The sequence below is a fragment of the Acomys russatus genome, chromosome 4 (assembly GCF_903995435.1).
Source record: "Acomys russatus chromosome 4, mAcoRus1.1, whole genome shotgun sequence".
NCBI lineage: Eukaryota > Metazoa > Chordata > Mammalia > Rodentia > Muridae > Acomys > Acomys russatus.
In genome coordinates, this window is record NC_067140.1 from 81816067 (window position 1) to 81833342 (window position 17276).

Below are 17276 nucleotides of genomic sequence, written 5' to 3' on the forward strand. Positions count from 1 at the left end.
ACTCACAGCTGTAGAGAACACACACAAGTAGACAGTAAGCTAACCCAAATACCAGCAGTGGGTAAGGCGCTGCAGAATTTACAAAGATTTTTATGCTCAATCTCACTCATATTATTCAAATTTTCATAATAGGTATATAAAATATGTAACCCCCCCTCCAATAAAAAAAGCTAAAAAAAATTTTTTTTTCAAAGCTTGACTACTATAAAAGAAATTAGTGGACCGGGCATGGTGGTGCATGCCTTTAATCCCAGCACTCGGGAGGCAGCAGCAGGCGGATCTCTGTGAGTTTGAGGCCAGCCTGGTCTACAAAGTGAGTCTAGGACAGCCAGGGTTACACAGAGAAACCCTGTCTCAAAAAACCAAAAAGAAAAAGAAATTAGCAGCTATGCAGTCAGGACATTGGCTGCACTATTCTCCAAACATGAAAACACAACTTTTCAACTCTAAAGGAAAGTTAACATGAATGATGACTGGACTAGTATCTTTTATCAATTCTAAAAGCAGCAAATTACACAAATTCCCTGTCCAACATGTGCAGTGCACTTTAGGACTAGCACACACCTTCCACAGAATGCTTGGTAATGATCTAATTGCTGCAAAAAGATCTGTTGTGTTTAGGAATGGCACACATGTGTCCGTAATTCAGTGGCAAGAATAGAAAACAGACCTGGGCAGAAAGAAACTGCTTTTATGTCATTTCAAGTGCTTGCACAGCGTGGAAATAAGCCAACATGGACACCTTGAGGTGCAGAAGAAGGTGACGAAATTTCCCATCACAACGAGCTTTCTTTTACAAGACCTGATAGCCTCAGACCCTGAGTCAACTTCGTCTTCCGCCGGGCACTGACTATAAAGTGCTAATGAGATGGTCTAGGCTCAGGGATGACAGCTCTGGGAGTCTACCGCAGACCCTTTCCCTATACCGAGCCTCCTCTTGCCAGCTGACTTTGAATCACTGTGCCACAGGAGATGGGAGCTTTGGCCTGGAGACAACAGTAAGGAGGCTCCGGCAAGCACGTGGGATACAGGCAGGGCTTCACGCAGGCCTTCAGCTCTCAAGCAGAGGAGCAGGCACTAACTATTAAGCAGCTCTCTAGAGAGGGAAGCAAGAGTTTATCGATTTGCTGGGGTGAACTAACATATTTCTCTGGAGGGTCCCAGGGGCTTAGGCTAACACAGCTGCTGGAAGCACACTGTCGTGGCTCAAATGAAAATAACTGGCCAGCACAGGCTCACAGGATGCCTGGTCCCCACTTGGTGGGGGTGTTTTGGGAAAAAGTAGCTATGGCCTTGTTGAAGGAGTTGGGTTGCTGGGGGTGCTTTGAGGTTTCAAAAGCCCACAACAGGTCCAGTGTGCCTGCCTCCAACTTGTAGACAAGAAGCAAACTCTCAGCTAGTGCTCCTGCACCGCCGTGCCTGCCTTCCGCCATGCCTCTGCGGGGATGGCCACGGACTCACCCTCTGAAACTGTAAGCAAGGCCCCCAAATAAACGCTGCTATGAATTGCTTTAGTCACGATGTCTACTCACAGCAATAGGACAGTACTGAGACAAGTACAAAGGTGGACAAAAGGACACGCATGCCACGCTTCCTGTGGTTGACAGGCTGAGGGTGCAGAAGCTGTGTGGCCCGGTCTCAGCCACAGCCACCCATCGCAGAAAAACAAAAGGCTCATAATACAATTAATACTAAACTCAAGATCAAAGTTCTCTCAGGTCTTTTTACTAAGATACATTCAAAATACAGAAAATGAGCTCAAAATAGACAGAGCACCCGCCTGAGCCTCCCTGCGGTGTCCGCTCACTTTTGTCATCATTTATATAGCTGTGTCATTAGTATTCTGAGCCAAAGATATTTTCCAGGGCTCAGTGTTTTTCATGACTGGCCTGTGCCATTGCGCCTGTCCTTTGCCTAGTGCCCAATTACCTGTTCCATCCGCTGTGTGGGCTGCAGGCATGGTCCAGGGGACTCTAGCTATCCACGGGCCACCGTGTTCCCAGCCTGCATCCTCACCAATAGCCCCTGCAGACTAAGGAAGGACATAACTGTGTGTCCCCCTCTTCCTCTACCAGCACGTATGCCGGTCCCCCGCCACTTCTTTCTCTATTCTCTTTGTCTCCAGCCATTGCCCAACTCGGGAAGAAGGACCTAACCTTTCATGAAGTAAACTGTGGTGGCTTGAGTGAGATTTCCCACCGGAACCCCGCTTCTCAGGCATTTGATTACTTAGTCCCCAGTTGGTGGCCTTGTTTGGAGAGGCTTAGGAAGTGTGTCCTTACTGGAGAAAGCTCATCCGATGGATGGCCTTCAAGGTGTCAAATGCCATGTGTCACCCCCAGTGTTTGTAGTTTGAGACGTGAGGCTGTCAGCTGCCGCTCAGGGCACCATGCCTGGCTGCTGCTACCCTTTCCCCGCTGTGATGGGCATGGACTCTTACCCAGCTGTAACTGTAAGTCCCAAATAAACCCTGCCTCTGCTCAGTTCCTGCGGCCACGGTGTTTCATCACAGCAATAGAAAAGTAACTAATAGTCAAGAAAGAGAGCTCTCGTGGTCCGAGAGCCAATGTCTGGTAGGTTACTCAAGCGGATCTTACCAAACAGGAAGCACAGTAATTCCTGACCTAAAGTTCAGCCACCTGTCCTTTGCCCCCTGGGATTCTTATCTTATCTTTCCCCACTTGGCCTTACCCCTCATCCCTTTCCTCTGACTCAGGGACTCAGGTGTAGTTCCCAGACAGTTATGCTTTGAAGTCTTTGCACTGTTCCCTCTCCTGGGAGTACTGATCCCTAAAATAATGACAAAGTCACTACCTTCTCAACTAAGGTCTTCATCAAAAGACATCAGAAAGCCTCTTCTGGCGCAAACACTTGAACAGGCATGTGCACACACACCCTTACCAAGAGCTTTTTTTCTATTATCAAGACCTGAAATTACATTATAAATGTTTGGTTATTCACATATTGCCTATTTCAATAGAATGAAAATCCTATGAGAGTCGTGCCTTGATTTGTGAATACCAGGCGCTCTCTCTGAGTTGTAACTTAAAAACCAATGGAGATTCTCTACTCTAGACAGACTTAGCAGGCTCAAGGCTATTTCTTCAAAAGACAATGATTTACTTCTCTCAAATTTGGTAAATAATCCTTAAAGTACCATCCACAGTCCTAAGCAGAATTCACAGAATATCAACTAAGGATTTCTCAGTGGTTTGGAACAAAAGTTTGTGAACTTTGTGGTAAAGCAGGCATCAAATGGGACACTCCCAGTGCTGTCCTGAGCATGAACGTATGAGAATGCCTTCTAGAACTTTCTCAGAAATAAAGGAGCCAGAGTTTAAGTTTCACCTCTAGAAACAGAACAGGTTCAGGACACCCCAGCGCCCTCACCAGTGACTGCACAGGAGTGCGAAGTGGCCCATGGAAGGCCAATCTCAGGCACTGGGGTGGATGCTGGGGAGATGCTGAACCCTGCTCCTGACTCACCAGCCCTGGAGCTAGGTCACACTGGCAAAGCCAGATCATCACATCAAAAGCCCAGAAAACAAAAACAAACCAACCCGGAGCTGTGAGTGAAGAGAACTATCCCACCCAGGGAAGGCTGTGACAAGAAAAGGTGGGTGTGAGCAGTGAACGCTCTGCACACCGTTTACATTGCGGCAGGCAGCACATCTGAGGCCAGTGTGCCCTTTCACTGCTTCCTTGGTACTCAGTCCCTTCTTTCAGCTGGTGCTGGTGTGTGCTTCTTGAATGAAAGGGTGTTGGCTAGTATAAATGCTGATAACATCTTTTCACTGAGAATAAAGAAAAATGTTAAACCCCTGTCAGGCCTAACAGATACACACAAGTAGCAATCAGGTGACTGTTTGATGGCTATAGGGCTCCTCTGCCTGCTGATACAAACGTCAGAGCAGGCATGGTGGTGCACACCTTTAATCCCAGCACTTGAGAGGCAGAGGCAGGGGGATCACCATGAGATGGGGACCAGTCTCTTATAGATAGTAAGTTCCAGGCCAGCCAAAACTACATAGAGAAACTCTGTCTCAAAAAAAGAAAAGTTTTGCTGCTAGAAGCAGTGGCTGAACAGCATTGCAAGAGTATTTAATGCCTCCAAACTATTCAGTTTAAAATGGTCAATTTTATGTGAATTTCACTTTAAATGTGCAAATAATATGGCAACATGTTTCTTAATAGAATAACCTTTAAATACTGCAAATTTAATTCCTGGAGGAGAAAATTGGGCCAAATGATATATACATGTGGAAGATCACTGATACATTATTAAACTGTTTTCTCGTAAGACTATACTATAGTCTTATCAAATGTATATTTATGTTATTGGGGCAAGAGACAGCAATTTTGATAACTGGTAGGTAATGTGGTAATATTTTAAGTTTCTATATCTTAGATTACTGGTTAAAGTGTGACATTTAAAATATGGTTAGAGCTCTCGTTTCTCTGGTTGTGACACATATACATTATAATTTTTCTTGTTAATGTATAGGAGGTTTTTGTTTTGGTTTGGTTTGGTTTTTGCTTTTATGGTTTTTTGATCTTTCGAGACAAGGTTTCTCTGTGTAGGCTTGGCTGTCCTGGACTAACTTTGTAGACCAGGCTGGCCTCGAACTTACAGTGATCCACCTGCCTCTGCCTCCCAAGTGCTGGGATTAAAGGTGTGCGCCACCACCACCCGGCTGTACAGGAGTTTTTATGCAGTAAAAATATAACTAATCCAATTTGGTCTATTTTTTCACTTCATTAATTATTTTGATTTCAGTTGAAGGTGAACTCTGTGTGTGTTTATTTTAAGAACACGAGTAAGAGATGGGAATAGTCTTTCCAAAATAAATATTTGCAATATGATACATAAAGGCGCATGCTGAAGAAGACGTTCTGCCTGACTCTCCTTCAGAGTTGTGCATAAGCTCTAGTACATCAGGCCTGACTGGTCCAAACACACCCTATCTTATCAGATACGGTCCATAGGACACAGAGGCTTAGGTCACAAACACGAGCAGACAGAAATAAACTCATTCAATCTCTAGAAGCTTCTTTTTCAGATCTTCTGTGCAGGTTGAAAACATTATCAATTATTCAATTATTTCACTATAATAAAACAAAAAAAAAAAAAAAAAGGTTTTCTCTCCAGCTAGAACTGGTCCTTGGGGAAAGGGAAACCATCCATTGGTTTTGTGTTTTGTAAATTTAAAATCTGACAATATCTCTCCAATTGTGTTTCCATGAGCATCACCCAAACTCTTCCTCACCACTCTCATCACGGTTCACCCGCAGGCGTCCCTTTGTCCCCCACACTGTTCCCTTTGTCCGCAGAAACACTCCTATCTCATAGCTACTCCTTGGCACCGCGGGCCTGCTCTGATGATAGATGCGCCACACAAGGACAAGTAAAGCACTGTTCTGGAAGAGACACCACCCTTAACTCAGGGTCTTAAACACTGTGTGCCGGCATCTTCTCACTAGTAAAAACCTGCCTCAGGACGGGAAGGTTTTCCAAATTTTTAAAAATATCCACATGGGCGGCTAGACACCTCCCAACATCAAATCTATGTATTCTGAAGTTATTGTTTGTTTGTTTTAAACACATTTATCCCAACTTACACGGCAAACCATGGCATCCCAAATGCTGCACCCACTGCCTGCCAGAGCTGGGATGGACATACAGCTGCTAAGTGAATAGGGGACTCTCGAGTCATCTGCCATAGGTTCAGACACTTCTGGTTACAGAGCTTTGCATATTATTTTTCATCATCTATCTATCTACAAAATGTCTCAATTTCATTTGTGAACATTAAATGAGTTAATATGCATGAAAGAGTGGCAGTACTTGAGAACATAGGACTGCCAGAATAATGTTCTTTTAAAATTTTTTGTTTGGTTGGTTTGGGGTTTTTCAAGACAGTGTTTCTCTGTGTAGCCTTGGCTCTTTGGACTCACTTTGTAGACCAGGCTGGCCTCAAATTCACAAAGATCCACCTGCCTCTGCCTCCCAAATGCTGGGAATATAGGTGCGTGCTACCATGCCTGCCTTTTTAATTTTTTAATGTTTAATGATTTAAATTTATTTTTATTATGTTTAATTATTGAAGAGCTATATGCACATGACGGTAAGTACCCACAGGGGCCAGAGCTACGAGATCTGCCTGAATCTGGAGTTACAGGAGGTTGGGAGCTATCTGACATGTGTTCTGGGAACTGAGCCCTGGTCCTCAGCAGAAGCAGTACAAGCTTGTGCCATCTCTGCAGCTCAGGCACTGTTATCCTGAGTAAAGGTGTCACCAAGAGGCATCAGTGAGCAAGAAGCTCAGGCATTGTTATCCTAAGTAAAGGTGTCACCAAGAGGCATCAGTGAGCAAGAAGCTCTCATGTTTACCATGAGCCTCATTTGGTAGGGAAGAGGAGGCAGAACACAAGAAACACAAATAAAAAGAAACTGCATAAATGTCCAATGATAGCCAAGTATGGTGGCACATGCCTGCATTCCCAGCACTCAAGAGGCAGAGGCAGGAGTTCGAGGCCAGCCTGGTCTACAAAGCAAGTCCAGGACATCCAGGGTTCTGCTACATAGAGAAACCCTGTCTCAAAAAGCCAAAAAGGGGGAAAAATGTTTAATGATAGGTTAAAAATGCAGCTAGGCAGTGGTGGCACGCACCTTTAGTCCCAATACTCACAGAGGCAAAGGCAGAGGCAGAGGCAGGCAGATCTCTGAGTTCGAGGCCAGCTGGTCTATAGAGTGAATCCAGGACAGCCAAGGCTACACAGAGAAACCCCATCTTGAAAGACCAAAAAAAAAAAAAAAAAAGGTAATTTTAGGCCAAGAGGACAAAGACAGTCTTGTGGAACTATAGTGTGTGTGTGTGTGTGTGTGTGTGTGTGTGTGTGTGTGTGTGTGTGTTTTGTCCCAGAAGCTTTTTAGACAGCAGGATGGAAAACATTTGACAGGGCAAGAGAAAGTGCCTGGGTCTGAGTTCTCTGAGAAGTGGACAGAGACTGTTTCAGGGAAAGTCTGGGAGACAAAGGAAACCTGGGGAAGGCACACCCAGGCGTGACACTCCATGCAGGTCTGACCCCTGGGAAGGAGAGGAGTAGAGGAAAGCCTTGGACAGAGGGGTCTCAGGCCTGAGTAAGAGGGGACCTCAAGACAAAGCCGGCCTCTTGAGACACCTGGGTCTCCAGAAAGTTTTGTTACTCAGCTCCAGAGGCCTGCGGGCAGTTCTGTTTGAAGAAGATGCCAATTAATCACACTGTGTGTGAGGAGGAGCCAGAACCCTACGCTCTCAGCACTCCTACAGTGGGAGCAATGTCACTTTGTGTGTCCTTGGCAGAACAGTCCCTTCAATGCATATGCAGGGCAGAAATCTTAAAAAAGAGAAGAAGAAGAAGAAGAAGAAGAAGAAGAAGAAGAAGAAGAAGAAGAAGAAGAAGAAGAAGAAGAAGAAGAAGAAGAAGAAGAAGAAGAAGAAGAAGAAGAAGAAGGAGAAGAAGAAATAATAATCAAACAGAAGAAGCAATCAGTGAGCTCTTTGATTTTTATCAAAATAGTTTTTCTTTTAACTAAATCACAACTCTAACAGCAAAGTCACAGACTATGTTTACTGTTGGAGATGACTTTAGGTGGCAAATGTCTTACAGATGGAAACAGTATTAAGAACACAAAGGGTCGGGGCTGGAGGAATGGCTCAGTGGTTAAGAGCACTGCCTGCTCTTCCAAAGGACCCTGGTTCAATTCCCAGCACCCACATGGCAGCTCACAACTGTCTGTAACTCCAAGATCTGACACTCCTACACCAACATATGCACATAAACTAAAATTAAATAAAATATTTTTTAAAAAAAGAACACAAAGGGTCACAGCATCTCTATGAGGCAGATACTTTATGATACAATTTCTGGGTTTCATCTAACACTCAATTTTCAGACTCTGATAACACACTCCAAATGCTCTCTCCTGACAGATCCGGGAGGCTGACACTCGGTAAAGATAGCTTACCCTGCAGAGTATCTACAGCATAGTCACAACCTGACACTTAATATGCTTCTTTCATGATTAGTAAAAGCTGTTGGCTTGAGGTGACACTCTAATCGGCTGGAGAAGATGAGGGAAAGGCTTTGGACAAGGATGAACTGCTACCTGAACAGACCTGTCAGTGCTATGGGGTTACAGCTTACATGGGTTAAGTCACACAAAAGACACAGCGGAGAGAAACACAGTGACCCTCACATATCACAGTCACAGCCTGCAGAGATCACCTCCCACAACGCAGTCCCCTCACACCCACACCAGAGCACGTGAGCACAGGGTGGCAGAGCTGGCAACGTGACATCTGCTCTACTAAACTAAGCTCATGTTACACAGCTCTTCCCCCTTCTGGCTGAACGCCTTTTCACTCTGAAAAAGAACAGAAGCAAGCCTTATATGTTGCTGAATTTCCTTATTTTAAGAGGATCTGTGGCACAGAAGAGGGAGTGTGACATTCCAAGTTCCTATCACCACACCAGCAAGAAGGCCAGCCCAAGCGGATGTCACCACTGACCTCCAGAGAAGAGGGTGTGGCGTAAGAGCTCCCTCAGCATCTCCATCACCCAGTACTACATTCTCCCATCCTGCCACTCCTACTCTGGGGTGTGAGTATGTGTGTGTGTGTTGTGCATACACATGTATGTTTGTGTATGTACTCGTGTGTGCGGGTATGCCTGTGCACTTGCTTGGGGGTCAGAAGAGAAGGGTGGGTGTCCTACCACTCCAGCACTCTTCTCAGTCCCTTGAGACAGGGGTCTCCCAACAACTCTCCTGTTCCTGCTCCTCCCAGAGCTAGGGGCTTCTCACATGAAGGCTGAGGCTTTAAAGCCAGGTCCTTGTCCTTGGCCAGCTCGTGTTCTTACAGGCTGGGCTTTGGCTGCAGCCCTCCTCTCCCCAACTCCACCGCGGAGCACACCCTTCTCATCAATTCTTATCATTATCAACTCAAATTCCCATGGATCTTAAAAAATATATTAAAAATTCATAGCCCCCCCTTTCCACTCTCAATCTGGAATGTCTCTTACCAGCACATCTCCTGGCCCTCTTTTAGCTGCAAGTCCCAGCATGCTTTAGCTAACTAAAGCAAAAGCTACACTGGGCAGCTCCAGGGTGGAGCTGGCACAGACATGCTGGACCTGTAGCTTACACAGGACCTAGATGGCTCCCTCAGGCCCCATCTCTGCAGGCTTCCCCGCTTGGGGGTACTGGATTTGCTTTAAGGTATGTATTTCCCATAGACTGTAAAGACTATGGCCAGGTACCCCTTCAGAGCTTACACTGCAAACAGGCAAGGACTGCTTTTCTTTTGGCATCTAGGTTTCAAAACTTAGGGGAGGCTGGGTCCCACCCTCCTTTGTGGCTTCCAACATTTCCCGAGGCTCCCACTGTGTACATGTACCCTGTACCAAAGCCACTGTGTGTTTAACTCCTTGGTGCCTTGAGGAATCGTCTCTGCAAAATTCTGTTCTCTACCAATGACTCTGTCTTCTCCTTATCCTCCAGGCAAAGTCCCTTATCTATTATTCATCCCCCAGCTCGGCCCTGACTTCCTCTGTAAGCACTCCAGACATCTCCCGAACGGGGAGCACGCTGTAGTTCCTTCCCACCCCACTGCATGGCTCAGAACCCGGTGTAGAAATTTCATCCTTTAAGCATCTGCTTCTCCTACTGAAACCTCAGCCTTGACATTAGTACTATCTGAATACACAGCAAACATAAACACAACTGCACACATATCTTCACACACTAAACAAAACAAAGTTCCCAAGTTGAAATTGCAAAATCTCAAGGATAAGGCGTGATAAGTAACTGTTTGCTACATTTACATATTAATTGTTCTTAATTTAGTAGTATAGTAATTTTATTCTTTTTTTTAAATTTAGGTTTAAATAAAATCAATTGCTACTTTGAAACTCTTAAAAAAAAAAAAAAAACTACGCAATTTGCTACAGTTAGACCTATTGTACTCAGTTTGGAGAGCAAAGAAGAGAATACGCTTCCCCAGGAGTAAAGTGCTTATCAACAAATAAAGATCCAAATTATAAATATTTATAGGAAAATATTTTGGACCTAGCAATCTCCTTTCTCAGAACTGGCACTAGAAAGCAACCCTTCTCAGTTATCACACACAGAGCATCTCCACTCCGACAGTGGCCCTGAGCTCATCTTTCTCAAGTCTAGACAGCATGAGTCCCAGAGGCAGGCACATTCAAGTGTACAAAGCTTACTTCACACTCCAGAGGTTACAGATATTAGTGACTGACACAAAACAAGCAACAGGAACACAACGGAAAAGTCAGTGTGCATTAACTTAGCCAACTAAAAGAGATCAAAATAGGCCTGGGGGTGGGGCGGGGGCTGAAACTAAAGATCTCAGCCTTTTTTAGTTATAGAATTCCTGTCTGTGCAAATACCTCACTACCTGCCTGACCTGAACACAGAATCCAATGAACTAAATGATAAAGCACAGAAGGGGGCCTTCCTTTTTTTTTTTTTTTTTTTAATTTTCCATCATGTTCAAGTCTAATAGGATCTTCCAGATCTCCCTGGGACAGAGCAGAAAATTTGCAAGACAGACAAAAACTGCCGTGTTTTGTTTATGTATTAACATTCACTCTGTTGGGTAAATATCTTTTCTGATGTGTAAATATCCTTTTGAATCAGATAACTAGCAGAAGCACAACATTAGCTTTTTTTAAAACCACTTTTATTTTGAGTACATTTCATTAAATTGCTGAGGCTGGCCTTGAACTCAGCTTGTTGCCCAACCGGCCTTGACCTTTAAACCTTCCTGTCTCAGCCTCCTGAGTAACTTGAATTGCATGCTTCTATCACCAAGCTGGCCAGCTTTATGAGTATGCATATCAGCTTGTCAGCTGGGAGCTGGCAGACAAATGGTTAACTTTACTGTGCCTCAGTTTCTCTGCTGTAGGTTGGAGTGAGAGCACTGCCTTCATCATACCTGTGAGGAAAGTCCAAGAGTTCATCACCATAAAGAATCAAACCCTTGTTTTCTATCCTCTCATTAAGTTCCCGACCCCACATACCACAATCTCATGCCACACGTTCCACTTGGACCTTCCTTTTCTTGCACTCAACCTGTGGCACCCCAAACTTGTCATGTCCCATCATTAGCTAGGACCCCTCCCAGCTCCCTTGCCCCATCCAGGATACTCTCATGATCCCGAATGCCCATGGCCAACCATCAAACTATAAAAAGGGTGTGTTGCTAGTCTGACTAAAGTGAAAAGGGGAAGTCTATTCTAAGGAGAAAAACCCCAGATGGCTTGAGAAGTGTTGCTGTTATGAGAAGAGGAAAGGAGAGTAAGGGAAAGAGGTAATAGGGAAAAGAAGGGGAGGGGAGGGGAGGGGAGGGGCAGGGAGGGGAGGGGTGGGGCAGGGAGGGGATGGAAGGGGAGGGAAGGGGAGGGGAGGGGAGAGAAGGGGAGGGGAGGGGAGAGAAGGGGAGGGGAGGGGAGGGTTGAGCATGGCAGCACACACATCCCTGGAATCCCAGGACTCATCAGGTAAAGAAAGGAAGATGGAGAATTTGAGGCCAGCCTAGGCTACACAATGCTCACAAATGTTGGAACTAAAAACGAGAGGGATGGAACATGAAGAATAGTAATAACTAAACATACATGAGGAGCTGGGGAGATGGCTTAGTGGGCAAGAGCACTTGCTGTATACTCAAGTATGTAGGACTCCAGTTCAAATCCCCAGCACCCATGGCTGCACACACACCTGTAACAGCTGTGGAGACTGGGAAGACACAAGGACCCCTGGAACTTTCTGGCCATCAGACTGACTCTAGATTCACTAAGAGACCGTGTCTTAAGCTCAATGAAAGAAGGTAAGGAGTGACAGAGCAGGGCACCTCATGTCCTCCTCCGAACTCTATGTATACACAGAAAAGTGTGCATATGCTACACACATGTGACATATACATACACAAAATAAATGTGAGTAAAGGAAAAGGCAACATCTCAAATTAAGTGAACCTGCCCTTACTTAAAGTAAGAAGAATATAATTATACTTTGCTCTATCGATGTGCAGACCATTTGTAAGAAAATGTTTTCTTACAAATCTGAAGTCTAGGGCTGGCCGCTAAGTTGACTTGAATGTCACACCCTCCAATCCCAAGTTAATTCCTATTAATCACTCTCTAGCCAGCACTTGCAATGCCCACTGCACTTGAAGTATCACTAGTTCTTGCAACTCTGGTCTATCATCCTGGCCTTCCTCTTCCAACAACCCATTGTTTGCCTGGTCCTCCTGCCACCGCCCTTTCAAGGAACCCCTGCCTCTGTCTCCCTCCTGATCCATTCTCCTGGTGTCCCTGGCAGATGGGCAGTTCTCAAGCTTTCTCTATTGGCCTGTTAAAAAATCTCCACACAAACTCCCACCTAAGAAGAGGTATGAGCCTCCAACTTAAGCAAGCCGAACCCTCTCTAATCTGGACCACCAAGTTTGCCTCAGCCTCAGCTTGTCAGGATACCTGCCTCTAACCCTGAGCTATCCTGGGCTCTATGCAAGGGTCCTCTGTGGCCAGCCCTCCAACTCCCCAGTCCCAATGGATGCAGGTGAGAGTCGCCCTCCTACACCATTGCCACAATGCTGCTACCAACTCTCCCATCTTCTCCTGGCTAGAACTGCCCTACCCTACCCCTCTGCTTTCCCAAATTCAAGCCCTACTTCCTGTAGCCTCCAGCCACATCTTGCTACTGTGAACATGAAATGCAGCTAATAGGGACAAATATGTGCTGTCTGCATAATACATGCTGGATTTCAAATAACTCACATAGAAGAAGTACTGTAAAATATTTGTTACTCTTTACTGTCATCTGCTGATACATTAAAATTAACCTCACTTGCTTCTTTCATGTCATAAATGTAGTTTAGAAACTTTTGAATTACATATGCGCCTTATATTTCTTTGTTTTTAGACAAAGTCTTGCTATGTGGACCTGACTGACACAGAACTTTCTATGCAGCCCAGACTGATCTTGAGTTAAGAATTATCCTCCTGCCTTAACCTCCCAAAGGCTGGGATTACTTGTTTGCTAGAGCTACACAGTAAAACCCAGGAGTTGGGTGTGGGGTGGGTGGTATTTGTTTGGTTTATTCAATTACTTTCCCAATGATGATTTAAACAGCATAAGAAGAACTGAAGTCAGTTCCGTGTTCTTCCCAGTGATACATAAAAACCATCTAAACACAACCCTGTGCAAGCTAATTTAAAACATATAGTAAGGGCAAGCTGTCTAAGTAGCGTGGAGTCGTTACCATAATCCCATATACTCTACTCTCCATAGTTAGCCATTTCTCCACGAGCTGTCTGAAATACAGACTTTTTATGAAAAGAGGATAAAGTCGTTTCATATAAAATAAGAAAGGGTGGAGAAATTTTCTCAACATACGTGTGCTGTGAATGGACAAAGAATCTGCTAAGGTGTCTGCTCCAAGCTGAAGCAGTTACATAGTACCCTCTCACCTGACAGAGTAACACAGCTGAGGCTCAAGCACAGACTAAGTACTGGCCCAAGTTGTAGGACTATAATTGGCAGGAACTGGCTACAAACCCAGGTCAATAGCATCACCCTTACATGTAAAACACAAACAAACAAAAAACAAAAACAAAAACAAAACAAGAAAACACCAGCCTATTTCACAATAAGACACATACATGAAAAACAAGGATTTAAATGCATACATAATGTGCAATACTAACTAAATTCATCTCCTTCAGTGACCTTCATGTTGACTTAACTCCTCCCTTTCAGTTCAATAAACACTTTATCTTTCTTAAAGGTAGTTACCAGACAAGATGTTTGATGCTGTGGGAATTAACACTTTAAGACACTAGGTTTCTTTTAAAGTCTTCAAAGAACAGTTGTAGAGCAAAACTTTACAATTACTATGGCTAGAACACCTCAAATTTTATTTTATTTCTAAATAGAGCCCCCATAGTTAGAGATCACAATAATACAGAAAGGAAACTTGGCCTTGCCATCATCAACAACAAAAGTATTCTTAATGAAGTACCAAAGAACTCGACATTACTCAGTATTTCAAACAGATTTTATCGGTGGGTGATAATAAAGCTGGTATTTTTCACATGTAAGGATGATTCAGGCTGCAGACATAGCCCAGAGGTTAAGAACACCGGCTGCTCCTGTACAGAGGGGAGGGGATGGGTGGGTGTTTCCCAGTACTCCCCTCAGGGCAACTCAGTCACCTGTAGCTCCAGCCCAGGGCATCTGTCTGCTGCCTCTATGGTTAGCAGGGCTTTAGCACAATGCCCACCCACCACACACACACTTAAAAAATAAATAAAATCATAAAGAGACACCATTGGCCCAGTTCACAGCCTATCCCTGCCACTTGCAGCTGTCATGAGACACACACCTTAGGGGAGAAACTGGGGACTTTTCAAACCTCAAAGTATCCCTTTCTCTGAATGGTAACAAGAGCACTGTGTCTCTAGGAAGCTAGTCTGATCTAGGCTTTCTGCCTTTATAGAATGTAGCCAACTTAATCTCGGCCTCTTCCCACAGAACAAAGGCTTAAATTCTTTAGCACAGAAAAAGCTCCAAAGTATCAGATGCCTTAAAAAAAACTGTTCAATTCTACTTTATCAAAAATGCCCCTGACGCAGGAGCTAATCAGATACTAAGGACCCAACACAAAGCACCTGTGTGCCTGGGCATCTCACTACAGGAAGGAGAAAGTTCAGCTTACCAAGAATACCACATTTTGCTTGCAAAAGTCCAGAAACTAATCCTTCTAACAATAGCTGATCTGCACTCATTGCAGACCAAACACATTAAGTGTAATCTCCAGGAATCTGAGATAGTAAGTAACTTCATTTGTCAAAATATGGTGGGGTTTTTTATTTTTTTATTGGGGGGGGTTGTGGTTGTGGCTGTGGGCATGTTTTTAAGTTTTAGATTTTTGTTGGTTCACCGGCCTGTTCCCAACCCAGAGATAGTTAACACAATATAAATAGAAATAATTAGCAACTCTTAATATCCTTAACAAGAGGCTTAAAATTTTCACCTATAAAATGAATTCTTTTATGCCCTGTTTTCTCAAGTGACAGATGGTCTCAAGCTGGGTTTGTTTGTTTTAATTATTATTATTATTTCAACAGTAAATACATCTAGGAGAAACATGTCTTTTCCTTAGCCCCCAAATACAGGCAAAATGGTATTTCTTTTCTTTTCTTTTTGTTGTGCCTCACACCCACAGGGGCAAGCCTCACACCCACGGGGGCAAGCTTCCAAGTTATCATAGGTCATTCCAGGCCCACTTGGGCTCTGCAGAACCTCTCCACCCTGCAGGCCATAAAAAAGGGAAGGAGAGAGGGAGTAATGGGTGTCATTCTGGATACAAGGAAGAAGCAGCCTCCCTGAATCCAAGAAAACCTGAGTTCCTCTAAGCAGAGCCCCCTTAATAACAAGGACCCAAGGAAACTCTATCAGCCAGACCCTCCCCCCACCCAAAACACACACACACACACACACACACACACACAACTTAAATTTAAATGGGAGGACAGGGTAGAAGAAATGACATCTAAATCTATACTGGGGGTCATTTGGAATCACTCTATCAATCTTACACTCAAAACATGGTAACATTTTAAAAGAAGAGTGGATGACAAAGAGTTCAGCTAAGTGTGATGAGACCACGTGAGGTCTTGGTCTAACCCAAGTTGTCAATAACTTAAAATGGGAGAGGGTAGAGGGAGGGAGGGAGGGAGTGTGTGTGTGTGTGTGTGTGTGTGTGTGTGTGTGTGTGTGGTGTCTTGGTCTAACCCAAGTTGTCAATAACTTAAAATGGGAGAGGGTAGAGGGTGTGTGTGTGTGTGTGTGTGTGTGTGTGTGTGTGTGTGTGTGTGTGTGTTTTCTCGCCCGCGCCACTCACTTGTGCTGGGTTTATTTCCTGGAGAGGACAGGGTATAGCCACCTCTGTGCCTGGCCTCGAGGTTACCTGAGGCTAGGCGCCCATATAAGAATCTTGGCTAAGTTTACACTTGGGGCAACAAGGCAGCGTCCAGGGCCAACCTACTGCCTTCAGAACAATGCCCCAAGGGTCCCGATCCAGGCTAGCAGAGGTCGGGTGCTCACCATCCCCAGCTCCCCACATCACTCGGACCAGAGAGCCCGCCAGGCCCACGCCGCGGGTGGGATCCGCCACTCCCCCCCGACACTGGCAGGTGACCCTGACCCACAGCCCACACCCCAAGCCTCACCCAGCAGCGCCCGCAGGTGCTTCAGGCGGGTCAGCACGTCCTTCTTGGGGTCCAGCACCTTCTGGGTGGACTTTTTCACATCCCCGTGGCTCCTTCGGGAGAACATCCCGCCGTGGGAAGCCCGGGCCCCGCCGGCGGGGCAGGAGGCGCCTGCGCCACTAGAATCACTGCATAGGGTCGGGACGAGCGCGTGTCGCTCGCTCCGGGCACTAGCCGCCCCCCTCCCGGCTGGCCGCCGCGCCGCCTCTGCCTCGGCGGTGGCTCCAGGAAGGAGGGGGCGGGCCGAACGGCCAGGGGCGGGGCAGGAAGGCGGTGTCGATGCGAAACCCTGGGCCCCGCCCCCACGGGAGCCTCGGGCCCGCCCTCCGGCGCGACGCACGCGCGCAACACGAACTGAGACCTCGCGGGGACGCGCGCGCCCCCAACCCCGAGCCTGCGCGAGGATTTCCAATCAGATTGCTGGGTCCACCACCTACGCGCGGAGCGCGAGGTCCCGCCCCTTTGTGGGCCGCACGTGCTCCCGGGAACTGTAGTCCCCAGAAGATGAGGCGCTGCCCCTGAAATGGTTTTCTGAGTCCTGGAGTGCCAGAGACTGCGCGTTAAACTCAGACCTCTTCCCTCCGCTAACTCGTTTGCGCACACACCTCTCCGCTCGCTCCCCCTCCTTCTCCCTCTGTCCCTCCCTTGTCTCTCTCACATGCATACAAAGTAAGAAAAGTTGCAGGACTTTTAATTTTTGAACCTTTTCTAGATTTTTACTTCTAGATTCACAGTAAAGAACAAGGCAACCACTGTGGCCGTGCCAAGATCGGAGCTCCAATTTTATACTAAAGTAAACGGCTTTGGCAGCAAAGAAAGGTGAGCTTGCCTTCCAGCAAGGGCTCCAGTCAGTCCCCGAGGCCCCTGGAACCCAACCTCAAGTGCGGAGGTCAGTTTTGCCTCTTGCTTTGTGAAAAGTGCACGCTCCTGTGTTGTGCAAG

General features: G+C 45.8%; 1 protein-coding gene across 1 annotated transcript in view; it reads right to left on the reverse strand.

The window, feature by feature from the left end:
- Positions 1–16552, reverse strand: part of Ralgapa2 (Ral GTPase activating protein catalytic subunit alpha 2) — a 282989-nt gene extending 266437 nt beyond the window's left edge. The window contains exon 1 of the mRNA XM_051144780.1: positions 16297–16552. Within this exon, the coding sequence (XP_051000737.1) occupies positions 16297–16402 (106 nt within the window). The 5' untranslated portion in view covers positions 16403–16552. The remainder of the gene's footprint in view (positions 1–16296) is intronic.
- Between the last annotated feature and the right edge of the window lie 724 nt (positions 16553–17276).